Genomic DNA, 12,971 nt, shown 5'->3' with positions numbered 1-12,971 from the left:
CCCACATACAAACGTAAATGCAGTGTTAGGAACTCATATTTCTACTGTGCCAGGCCAAAGCACAATAAATTATCCTGCCTTTAATTAACCTGCCCTTGCAGTTTTCCTCAGCAAGCAGCATTGTATGGAAAGCCTACTTTATGCCATCATCCTCTCATCTTTTATGCCTTATGCTTTGAGAAGTACAGACTTTATCACCATTTTCAGAGCGCTGACCTGTTTTAGTCCTCCCTTAGAGGTATAGATTAACCCTGATCTGCCCATGCCCTCTTTGCCAGAGGCACAATCACTCCTCATGGTCTTAATCTCTAGTCAGTGTCTATGTAAAAGGGCTATCAGCTCCCATGACATGGTAAAGTACCACTGAGGTGCATATAAAATCAAAAGTCTGGAGAAAACCGGAACATAGTCCAAAGCAAGTGGCTGAATGCAAAGAATTCCTTAAAACTTGCTGACCCATTTACGCAAGAATAACCAATGAAGTTCAATACTGATGAACATTTATTTGAAAAGTACAGAGAACACAGTCAAATGCGTGCTAAATACAATATCCTGCCTTGCTCTAAGGACCATATGAAACCATTTTTTCCCTTTTCTTTCTCCGTTCTGGAGCCCCCAATGTTAGTGATTTCCCCTCTGAAGTGGCCCGCTTCTGCCTCATCACGTGGTTCTTTATATACAGGTTGTTTCATCTTTTCATTAGCTGATATAGTAACAGCTGGGAACAGATTGATGAAGACACAAACCACCATCAACATGAGAAAGGCTAAGAGAGGAGCACCCGGCAACCTGTTGGATGAAAATTCAGTGCCTCTGAAAGCCGACACACAGTACGAGTATAAAGTCACAGTTGAGGGAATCACAATATTGTAATTCCATTCCTGCCATCCAAACCTAAGGCAGCCAAATGCCATAAATTCCAGGAACTCCACAAGGACCACAAAGGTCATAGAGGAGATTCCGGAAAGTGCTACCAAGATCAATCTTTGTGCTGGTTGCACATCATAAAAGAATTGGGAATACCTTAGGGTTTTCAAAAMTGTAAGGAATGCTAAGAAACCCACAGTAATTCTTACTGTGTGATCTAAATGAGAAACTGCATGGAAATGAATTAAATTGATGGGATGAARTAAATAAAATTTCACAATAGGTGCTCCCAACTTAAACCTTAGGACCTCTAAAAAACCAAAAAGCAATAATACTGATTTTAAACCTATGTTGATCATATTGGAACTATTCTTACTATAACCTTTCTTTTCTGGGCATATAGTGTGATAAGTGCCTCTGCAGTGTGAGTGAAGGGAAGGTTCTGAACAAGCTTACAGTGCCTCTCTCATCTCATCTGCTGTCTCCATTGCTTTATCCAACTTCACTTCAGAATAATTTACTGGAGTTAACCATGCAATGCTTTCACAATACTTTGGAAGGAATGCATTCAGAGCTGAGAAACATGATTTTCAGGGGTTGGAAAAGGAAGACATTCTTAACAAAGGAGACTGCAGATGCAAAAAGCCACTGCATGGAGGTCTCATACAATAGCCATACAATACAAGGAAAAATGATGACAGGCAAGTTATAGCCATACTTAGTGCCCAGGAGAAACAGATGCAGCCCCGGCAAAAAATGAGGTGCAATCTCTTGTGAAAGAGCAGGGAGACAGTGCTGCGGGGCTGCTTCTGCCTCTGAACATTGTTCCCTTCTAATGCCTCCTAAGGTTCCTCCCACGAATACCAGAACAAGGCAATTATGAGCATTTGCACAGGGATGGTAAGCAAAGCCCTTTCGGCTCCTACTGCTATTGCTCTCAAAAAGCTCATATCTAGTGGGTATTCTTCCTTTCTGTCAGCATGGAAGAACATAAAGTTCACAAGCAGGTTGAGGAGTAATATTGCTACATAGCATGATAACCTCTGGAGCCTGCTGAAAGTGCCAGTGCCTGTATGAGTAAAAATGGAGAACCAAAGGTGACGATCTCTTAGGTTGGCAGCAAGATTTATCAAAAAATAGTCCATTCTGCACAGATATGCTTTTGGATTCATGACAAAGAAGGTCATTTTGAGGAAGTGGTCATCCTTGCCGAGACAAGCCACCTGTGGCAAACAAAGAACCAATTCTCCTTAGTGTAGGGATTTTCAACTTTTTGCTCTGCTTAGGAACCAGCTTGGAGAAGGCCCTTGGTTATTGTGCCACACCCTCAAGACACAAATCTCTCCTAAGTCTTTCTTTGTAGTTAASMAAAAAGTATCTGTGCYTCCCKGAYGGAAAGATGGGCAGTGTGGCTGTCGCAAGCAGTGGACCTCACTTGTGCCAGCCTGGSCAACGAGCTGRAGRAAAACATCTGCAGTGGTTYCGGCTCYGAAGCGACTGCCTGTGTATAAGGTGACCAAAAAGCACACGCTATCAAAGGGCTCCTCATCTGGCAGAACGCTAATGTCGTCCTGGTTGACTTTGTCAGCTTTATCTTTTTTCACCGCCCAGAGGGCCAAAACAAGGTAGGTTAGAAAAATGACCACAACTGTTAAAAGGGTCACAGGGTTTTGAGGTATGTCCGCTATCAAAGATTTTTCCAGATCCACAGTGTTGGGTGTAACGATTACTTTGGCTGCCAGGAACCTGATGTTCAAAGTCGATGTGTTTGTCCCAGCATCTGTTACAAGTCTTTTGTGTCTCCATTTCATATCGCAGGTGCAATGCACCCTTTGCCAACTGGTATATGAGCCAAGGCTGCAGGTGCTTTCTTTCCAGTGACTGCCAACGCCATCCAGAAATAAGCACTGATCACTAAAAATGGATATGCTCACCAGTCTTGTGTTTGGATACCTTACAACATAGCGTGACAGCAGGACGACRGAGATATTATATTTACCAGCATTATCAGTACCACTTGCCTGAGCGGCAGTTCGCAAGAGTTACAGATGATGTAAGAAGCTCTAATGATACAGTCTGTAACAGAGGGCTTAGTTTTGCTTGCCACTGTTGGCTTGTTGTGAAATGCAGAAAAGGAGGCTATAGGAGAAGCATGAGTGACATTAGCACTTGCAAATACTAACACCTTGAAAGTAACTTTGAGTTTTGTAACAATCTGGATATACAACTCCCTTACTGTATTTCTCTCCACTTCAACTCTAAATCCTCCAGTTGTGTAATGCTGAGTTTTATCAGGCCCTGTTGCTACTTGAAAAGATCAGGATTGCTTATCTTCCCTAGCAATAATAACGTCTGCCCTTTCTGGCATGATTCCTCCTAGATCCCCCTTGGCCTTGGTCTCCATCATTTTGAACACCAGCACCTTTGTGGCAGTTTCAGATGTAAAACGTAACCAAGGGAGAGGGTTCTCGTCAACCTCATGAAGGGCAGTGGAAATCACAGCATTCTCTGGGCTATTCTGAAAAGTTCCCTTTTTCAGTTCTGGATAAAAGCAGCTCTTGCATTTTCTTGTGGTAGAGGAAGCATCTGTAGCATTCCAATTTTCCTTTTTGTTGAGAGTGATAGTCCATTTTCTGGTTTCCATTACAGTTTCTGTTTCTCCAGGGACTTTGCCCGGCAAAACTAGGGGAGTTAAATTTCCCTTGATAAAGGACACTCGTTTAATTCCATCAACATCGGCATTCTTCTCATGTAAAAATGAAGCTCTCAGAATGACGCGAAAGCGTCTTAGTCTTGCACTGCTTTGGATTTCTGTTTGTTCAGACTAGTGGCTCTCATTCCTTTGTGTTTTTAGCACTTTGGTTACGTCTCTCCATTTCTGAATGGCTAGCTCTTGCCATCTCCTACTTATGTCATCATTTTCCTCAGTGCCTTGAGAAATAGAAGCAACTACTTGGTTCATTTCTGTTTTGCTCCCCATCCAAATCTTCAGGGCTGCTTTCATAAGTGTTTCCTGAAAGCTTAGAAAAAAAACCTGCAGGAAAAAGGGAGCCATGATAGGCTGGTTGGCTGCTGCTACATTCTACAGTTGAGGCATTTTCCAGGTAACATAAGTCTTTCTGTTGGGATTCCAGTTCTACCACAGTTTTCAAGGCAGACCACATTCAGAAGAGGTGAGGATCCTGGCTTCACATGAACAGTTTGATCAGCGTCACTCTGTCTTGCATCTTTCCATTACGCTAGACCAAAGTCATAGATAGTATTTCCACGGAGGGTTTTTGGTGCCACTGTCTGAACTGGACCTGAAGATGTTAACCATTTCAAATTTCTCTCAGCTGCCTGACATTTCTTTCCTATACCCAATTTCATGTTTGCATAGTCGGATAGCCTTCTAGTGCAGTACCAAGTAAACCTGATGCCCTTTAGTCCTTCTACTGAATCAAGGTCCAAGGAAGAAGAGCCATCTAGAGACCACCTGTCAGAAAAACTCACTGTCCGCCATGTGCCTCCTGCAATTTTTGCAATTAGATCAGTTCTGTCGATCTGAATATAAATACTGTCTGAGCCATTGAGAACTATTTTACTCCAAAATGCAGTGATTTGGACAAGGAAATGAAACAGATACAACCCATAATCTAAAGCAGAATGGGGAACATCTATGTATATGGTATTTACACCATGCATCACTGATAAATTTATAGGGTTTGAGCAGTCTGGGATTGAGTTTGTGTCCTCAACAAGATAAATTCGCCACAAAGTTCTAATAATAAAACTGTCTTTGCAGCCCACCAGCAATCTAACAAACAGATTAAAAGATGCCCCCTTTTTATGACATGAGAGAAGTATGAACAGTGCGTGTCTGAATCACAGAATCACAGAATATTCGAGGTTGGAAGGGACCTATAGAAATCATCTAGTCCAACCTTCCCGCTCAAGCAGGCAGGCACAGCTAGAGTATGTGGCACAGGGCCCAGTACTGACCCCTGGGGGATGCCACTGGCCACAGGGCTCCAACTGGACTCCACCCCATTTATCACCACCCTCTGAGCCAGCCCTCGATCCTCGAGTCTACTCTCCTGGAGCTTCCGTATGAGGATATCATGGGAGACGCTGTCAAAAGCCTTGCTTAAGTTGAGGTAGACAACATCCACGTCTCTCCCCTTGTCCAGCCAGCCTGTCATCCCATCATAGAAGGCTATGAGGTTCATCAGACATGACTTCCCCTTGGTGAATCCCTGCTGACTGCTCCTCAACACCTTCTTCTCCTTCATATGCCTGGAGATTCTCTCTAGGATGAACTGCTCCATCACCTTTCCAGGGATGGAGGAGAGGCTGACCGGCCTGTAATTGCCCAGCTCCTCCCTCTTGCCCTTTTTGAAGACTGGAGTGACATTGACTCTCTTCCAGTTCTTGGACACTTCCCCTGTTCTCCAGGACCTCTCAAAGATGATGGAGAGAGGCTGAGCAATAACCTCGGCCARTTCCCTCAGCACTCTTGGGTGCATCCCATCTGGGTCCATAGATTTTTGAGTGGCCAATTTGTCTAAGTGATCCCTAACCCAATCCTTCTCAACCAGCGGAGGGTCTTCCTCTAGCCCATTTATACCTCTTCCACTTGAGCCCTGCAGTTCATGGGCAGTGGCCTTAGCAGTAAAGATAGAGGCAAAGAAGGCATTTAGTAACTCTGCCTTCTCGGCATCCTTCGTCATCAAGCACCCCTCCCCATTCAGCAGTGCACTAACATTTTCCCTTGTCTTCCTCTTGCTGTTGACATACTTATAGAAACCCTTCCTGTTGTCCCTGATATGCCTTGCCAACTCTAATTCCACCCGGGCTTTGGCCTTCCTCATTTCGCATCTGCATTCTCTAGCGATGGGCCTATATTCTTCCCACATGGCCTGTCCCTTCTTCCACAAGCTGTACACTCTTTTTTTCTCATTCACTTTGCCTAGCAGCTCCTTACCCATCCACACAGGTCTCCTGCCCCGCTTACTTGACTTCTTTTTCTGTGGGGATACACCAATCCTGAGCTTGGAGGAAGTGGCGCTTGAATATCAGTCGGCTCTCCTGGACCCCCTTTCCTTCTAGGACTCTGACCCAGGGGACTGCTCCAAGGAGCTCCCTGAAGAGGTCRAAGTTGGCTCTCTTGAAGTCCAGGGTAGCTATCCTACTTCTCACCCAGCTTCCTCCACGCAGGACTGTAAATTTCAACATCTCGTGGTCACTGCAGCCCAGACTGCCCCCAACCCTCATATTTCCCACTAGACCATCTCTGTTTGTTAGTATCACGTCTAGTAGCACCCATCCCCTTGTTGGCTCCTCAACCACCTGTACCAAGAAATTATCTGCGATGTTCTGCAGGAACCTCCTGGACTGTCTTTTCCTGGCTGTGTGGTTTTCCCAGCAGATATCAGGCTGGCTGAAGTCCGCCAGGAGGAGCAGGGCCCGTGATTGGGACGCTTCTTGCAGCTGCCCGTAGAAGGCTTTGTCCACTTCCTCGTCCTGGTCAGGAGACCTGTAGTAAACTCCCACCACCGTGTCGCCCCTGTTGGCTTGCCCCTTTATCCTCACCCACAGGCTCTCTACTCGCATTCCATCCTCTCCTATGCTGAATTCTATGCATTCCAGTTGCTCTCTCACAAAGAGAGCAACTCCGCCACCTCGCCTTCCTACCCTGTCCCTCCTGTAAAGCCTGTAGCCCTCCATGGCAACATTCCAGTCATGGGAGCTGTCGCACCATGTCTCAGTAACTGCAATGAGATCATGGCCCTGTAATCGCACATGCAACTCCAGTTCCTCTTGTTTATTCCCCATGCTGCATGTGTTTATGTAGAGGCATTTGAGTGGGGCTCCCAATCTGCCTCTCCTCCTTGTCGGGACAGCTGCAGCCTGACCGTGTGGGCTCTCAGAAGTTCTCGTATTTTGCCCTTTGGCCTCTTCAGTCCTAGAGGATCCTTCACAGGCCACAGCACTAGATTGCTGTGGGTGGTGTAACGGGCCATCAGGCACCATCTCGTCTGCTAATCCAAACCTGCTGAATCCAAACGTACTGTGTCTTAGAGTGCTTTTGCTGACAAGTCACCAGTGGTCCTACAGTTTTTGAGGCATAATTCTTCGCTCTGACTTGTAAAAGAGCAGGTGCCAGTCCATTCCTTGTACAGTTCACTTTTGCCACAAACCCAGCATATTTTTCAGGATCAAATGGAAAACAGAACAACAGACAAAATGTGTGTCATTACTTACATGATCATGATATGTATAAGTGTTATTCTGAACAAGATGGTCTCTCGTTGTCCCAAATACCTGCAGATTGAAAGTCCACTCACATTGTAGCATTGGATGCTGTATATTAATATATACAAGTGCTTGTATATTAATATATACAAGTACATAAAGGGGGAATGTAAGGAGGAAGGGGCCAAGCTCTTCTCAGTAGTGGCCAGTGACGGGACAAGGAGTAATGGGTGTAAGTTGCAACACAGAAGTTTCATCTCTGTATGAGGAAGAACTTCACTGTGAAGGTGACAGAGCCCTGGAACAGGCTGCCCAGGGAGGTTGTGGAGTCTCCCTCTCTGGAGGTCTTCAAATCCCACTTTGATGCTGCCCTGTCCCACATGTTCTAGGTGTCCCTGCTCGAGCAGGGGGGTTGCACTGGATGATCTCCAGAGGTCCCTTCCAACCTTAACCATTCTGTGATTCTGTGATGCTGTAATTTGAGATGAATCTATTTGTTTTGGTGTTTCCAAAGCCACTGAGGTGAGCGAGATGCCTAAATAAAATGGTAATTTGATGCCCAAATCCTTGGTATCTCTGGTAGTCTTTGGGGATGTGTGACATAGGACATTTGGGGATGTGCTGACCTAGGAAAAGCCTCTCTGACCTTGTCCCCTGAGTGCTTCTTGATAGGAAAGGGGAAGATAACTCTACATCTAGAAGTGCCAACGCTAGACACGATCCATTTAAAAAAGAGCATCTATCAGACACCGAGAATATCTTCCCTGCTTCTAAAGAGCAGCTCTGCTTTTGGTGACATGCTTGTTGCAGTGTGTTAATCTGTACATCCTTTCTTCTCAACCTTTCTGTCTAGCGTAGAGTCTTTAAAGTGCATGTTGGACATAGGGAGCAGCAATGGGAAAAGTGCTGTGAATCCCTTCTGCCTTTTTTCAACAGAGCAAGTGAAATCAGGAGTAGATAAGCTTACAGGCTTCACTAGCTCTTGATGCTGTATTTCAAGTTGTGCCTTTCATCTAGAACACACACATGAGGGCCACCGAGGCAATGTGCTCTTCTGTCAGCAGATGGGTCTTTGTGCGGCTGCTGTTTTGTTGAAGCACAACATGCATGCCARYGCTTGCAGTGCTGTAACAAGAGCGGGAGCTGATGCATCAGCAAGAGTCTAGCTCTGCATCCTCCATAAATGATAGCCATAGTTGGGTAAACCTAACCAGTCTTACCGCTTCCAATGCCTATGTTAAGCAGACATCACAGTTTGATCTCCCATAGGATCGTTACTACCAAGTATCGAGCTCAAGTCCCAATGTGCTGTTCCCCTTTATTAGCAGGGGATGCATCTTGGAGGCAAGAAGAAGGAACCCACACAGGCTGCTTGCAAGAGGACTTTGTTGCTTGCAAGCCATCGTCTTAATGGATGTAGCTGTCCTGCAGGATCAGGCCTTGTACCCTGTAGCTGACCCTCTGCTTCCCCAAGAACGGTGAGAGTTCCTTGGCAGAGCATGCAGCAGAGTAAAAGCCTATTTTGTAAACTCAGGAAGAACGTCATGTGGCCCTGGGGGAACCCCACCTGGCACAGGCAGAAGCAAAGTGAGAAGTGTCACCAAATCACCTCTCTCTGCCAACATTTTGCATTGCCAATCTCATTTACAGAAGGGAAGCGGGCATTCCAGAAGATTAAAGGTCTCCAGAAGATGATTTACTGCAATAGTTATTGCTCATTATTAATCTTTATGGTTAATGGCCATAAGCATGCAAAAGCTCTGTCACACTGCAGGTCAACTGTGCCAGAATGTTAAAGGGAACAATTTTTTAGCAAATGCTGCAGGACATTTGCTTAAGATGCATTAATGTTTTCTGTCCTATKYGTATACATTACTTTTTGTTTTCCAGAACTACTAAAGCGGTGGGAGACGTCATGATCCAACAGTAATAGAACTTTGGAATTTCCGATGCTTCAGTTTGTAGCCATTTCCTCTTGTCCTCTCACTGGCCACCACAGAAAAGAGGCCAGCCCCCTCCTCCTCACTGCCTCCCTTGAGGTATTTATACACACTGATCAGGTCCCCCCTCAGCCTTCTCTTCTCCAGGCTGAACAGGTCCAGCTCTCTCAGCCTTTCCTCATAGGACAGATGTTCCAGGCCCCTGATCATCCTCGTAGCCCTGCACTGGACTCTCTCCAGCAGCTCCACATCCCTCTTGTCCTGGGGAGCCCAAAACTGGACACAGYACTCTAGATGTGGCCTCACCAGGGCTGTGTATAGGGGGACGATCACCTCTCTCGACCTGTTGGAGACGCTCTTCTTAATGCACCCCAGGATCCCGTTGGCCTTCTTGGCCACCAGGGCACCCTGCTGCCTCATTGTCATCTTGTCATCCACCACGACAGCGAGGTCCCTCTCTCTGTGGCTGCTCTCCACAAGGTCAGTTCCCAATCTGTACTAGTGTCCGGGGTTATTCTTCCCCAAGGCCAGGACCCTGCACTTGCCGTTGTTGAACACACTGAGGTTTCTCACCACCCAGTCGTCCAGTTTGTCCAGGTCTCTCTGAAGGGCAGCACAGCCCTCAGGGTTGTGCTTGCTGAGGGAGTACTCCATCCCTTCACCCAGGTCATTAATGAATAAGTTGAACAGGACCGGACTGAGGAATGACCCCTGGGGGACACCACTAACTACAGGCTTCCAAGTGGACTCCGCACCACTGACTACCACTCTCTGCACCCTGCCATCGAGCCAATTCCTAATCCACCTCACTGTCCACTCATCTATCCCACACTTCCGAACCTTGCTCAGGGGAATGTTGTGAGGGACGGTGTCAAAAGCTTTGCTCAAGTCCAGATAGACGACTTCCACCGCTCTGCCCTCAGTTGGATCCTGAACTCCACCAACTCGTGATCACTGCAGCCAAGGCTGCCCCTCACCTTCACATCTCCAACAAGTCCCTGTTTGTTAATATGAGGTCCAGCAGCCCACCTCTCCTCGTCCACTCCTCCACAACCTGCGTCAAATGTTCTCATGAACGCACTGCAGAAACTTCCAGGACCGCTTGTGCCTCGTTGTGTTGTCTTTCCAGCTGATATCAGGATAGTTAAAATCYCCCATGAGAACCAGGGCCTGTGAGGCAACTTCCAGCTGCCTGTAGAAGGCCTCGTCAACCTCCTCCTCCTGCTTAGGTGGCCTGTAGCAGACAGCCACCACAGTGTCTCCCACGTTGGTCTGCCCTTTAACCCTTACCCACAAGCTCTCCACCAGCTCATCATCCACTCCCAGGCTGAGCTCCATGCATTCCAGTTGCTCTCTCACATACAGAGCAACTCCACCACCTCACTTGCCCAGCCTGTCCTCCCTAAAGAGCACATAGCCTTCCATGACAGCACTCGAGTCGTTTGAGCTATGGTCGATGCAGGTCTTACGGCTTGTTCTAAGCCCATGTTCTGCATCGTTATGACACTTGTAAGAGCAGACTTTGGAGTCCTGAATTTGTATGTTTGCATGTAGAGAGATGCTTAAAAAGGCAGGTGAAGTCAACAAGAGTTTGGCACTTTCTTTCCAAAGCTCTTTGCAAGTCATTTCTTGTCACACTTTCAAAATGTGCCTATCTCACAATTCTTGTCACCATCTAGCCCTGTGATCCCTTCACTTAAACAGTGTCCCCCTTGCTCTTGTGCTTTTTCTTTGCAAGAGCAAGGGAAGGGAAAAAGATGCTTCCTATCCCAACTCAGGTAGTRCACAGGACAGGTTGCCTCTTTGCCAAAATAAAAAACAGACATGGGGTTACTAGTAACAATTCTGGTGCAGCTCTGAGCTTTCGAACTGGCAGCATCCCCTTTGATCACTTCCTATCACCTATCTCCAGAAATGCTTCCCCCCTTAGCCAAAGCAACAAAAGAGCCTCCCTACGCCACCAAGACACTGAGGACTACGCTCCCTTTGTGAGCTGCTGTTTGCATACTGTCACTCCCTCTCTAGAAAGAGACAGAAGGAAAAGCATCGGTAATGCCATTTAACCCCAGGATAGACAGTGAGCCTTGCAGAAAGACTTGTGACAGTGTGTGTCTCTGTTTTTTTTTTTTTTCCTTTTCTAAAAAGAAAAAATATCTTTAAAAGACATTGTACTGGGGTCCTGCTTACCTGTGGTTTGGCACTTTATCTTTCCCATGAAAACAGCAGCAGTACAAGAAATCAGGTCTTGTTCTTCTTTCTCCTCTCCTGGTTGATCCTCGTTGCACAGTTCACTCCGTCACTAGGGACTGCTAATGCTGTGTTGCCGTGCAGTGGCCTTTTAGGCCTTTTTCTTTTTCCACGAGTCTCTGTATTTCCCCTATGGGAGCACGGGCTTGCTCGGAGGAGGAGGCTGTGCACATTTCTTTTGGAATAAACCTTTGGGGCAAAAAAGAAGGCTAGGACAACAATACTGCTGGGGTAGAGGAGCAGTTGCACTGCAGAGGTGGCTGCTCCGCATGTCAGGAGTTAAGCCAGTGGGCTTTCCTGACTTGCAATTGCTTTCATGAGGGGCCAGGTCAGAAAGGATGTCACAGTGATACCAGATTCAAATGTAAAATCGTAATGGGGTCAACTCAAATAACGGCCTTTTATGCCTATCAGAGTCAAAAAAATCCCTCAATTAACCTGCCCTTAAAGCTTTCTTCGGCAAGCAACATCCTACAGAAAGCCTCTTTTATACTATTTACAAAATATTCTCAAATATGAGTCTAACATCAATGACTTGCAAAAGTAAAAACGGTAACAGTCTCAGCCACATAGAATTGCAAACGCAGTGTTAGGAAGTCATATTTTCACTGTGCCAGGCCAAACCACAATAGATCATCCTCTCAGCTTTTATGCCTTATGCTTTGAGGAGTAAAGATTTTCTCACCATTTTCAGAGCGCTGACCTGTTTTAGCCCTCCCTTAGAGGTACAGACTAGCCCTGATCTGCCCATACCCTCTTTGCCGGAGGCGAGAGGACTCCGCACGGTCTTATTCTCTAGTCAGTGTCTATGTAAAAGGGCTATCAGCTCCCATGAYGTGGTRAAGTACCACTGAGGTGCATACAAAGCCAAAACTCTGGAGAAAAACGGAACACACTTAAAAGCAAGTGGCTGAGTGCAAAGAATTCCTTAAAAATTAGTGTCCAATTTAGGCAAGAACGACCAATGAAGTTCAATATTCATGAGCATTTATTTGAATAATAGAGAGAAAAGAGTCAAAGGAGTGCTAAATTTAGTATCCTGCCTTGCTCGTAGGACAAGATCAACTATTGTTTTTGCATTTCTTTGTCTGTTCTGGAGCCCCCAGTATTGGTGATGTCTCCTCTGAGGCTGCCCCAGAATGTGCTCCGAGGCAGATCTGGGTGCCCACTTTTGGGTGTTCTGAGCCTTTTAACGAGAAAAGGTAGTTTATCAGAAAAAACGCTCTCACAGCATTTGGGAAGGAGTGTCCTCAGAGCTGAGAATAAAATGAGTTTTAGGGGTTGGAAGAGGAAGACATTCTTCACAAACGAGATGGCAGATGCAAAAAGCCACTGCATGGAGGTCTCATAGCCATARCACAACCCATACAATACAAGGAAAAATGATGACAGGCCAGTTACAGCTGTGATTAGTGCCCAGGAGAAAAAGAYGCAGCTCCGGCAAAAAAAAAAGTGTAGTCTCTTGCGAGAGAGCAGGGAGACAGTGCTGAGTGGTTTCTTCTGCCTCGGAACATTGTCCCCTTCTAATGTCTTATAAGATACCTTCCAGGAATATCTAAATAAGGCTATTAGGAGCATTTGCACAGGAACGGTAAGCAAAGCCCTTTCGGCTCCTACTGCTATTGCTCTCAAAAAGCTCATATCTAGTGGGTATTCTTCCCTTCTGTCAGCATGGAAGAACAT

General features: G+C 46.1%; 1 protein-coding gene across 1 annotated transcript in view; it reads right to left on the bottom strand.

Moving 5' to 3' along the window:
- Nucleotides 1-527: 527 nt before the first annotated feature.
- Nucleotides 528-12,971, bottom strand: part of LOC112956368 (polycystic kidney disease and receptor for egg jelly-related protein-like) — a 16,727-nt gene continuing 4,283 nt past the window's right edge. The window contains 5 exon segments of the mRNA XM_026049869.1: nucleotides 528-1,284; nucleotides 1,726-2,077; nucleotides 2,080-2,140; nucleotides 2,142-2,911; nucleotides 2,914-3,887. Coding sequence (XP_025905654.1) covers nucleotides 528-1,284; nucleotides 1,726-2,077; nucleotides 2,080-2,140; nucleotides 2,142-2,911; nucleotides 2,914-3,887 — 2,914 coding nt within the window.

The sequence above is a fragment of the Nothoprocta perdicaria genome, unplaced genomic scaffold (assembly GCF_003342845.1).
Source record: "Nothoprocta perdicaria isolate Ctin4 unplaced genomic scaffold, notPer1 scaffold_621, whole genome shotgun sequence".
In the NCBI taxonomy this organism is placed as follows: domain Eukaryota; kingdom Metazoa; phylum Chordata; class Aves; order Tinamiformes; family Tinamidae; genus Nothoprocta; species Nothoprocta perdicaria.
This window is presented reverse-complemented; position numbering and strand designations above follow the sequence as displayed.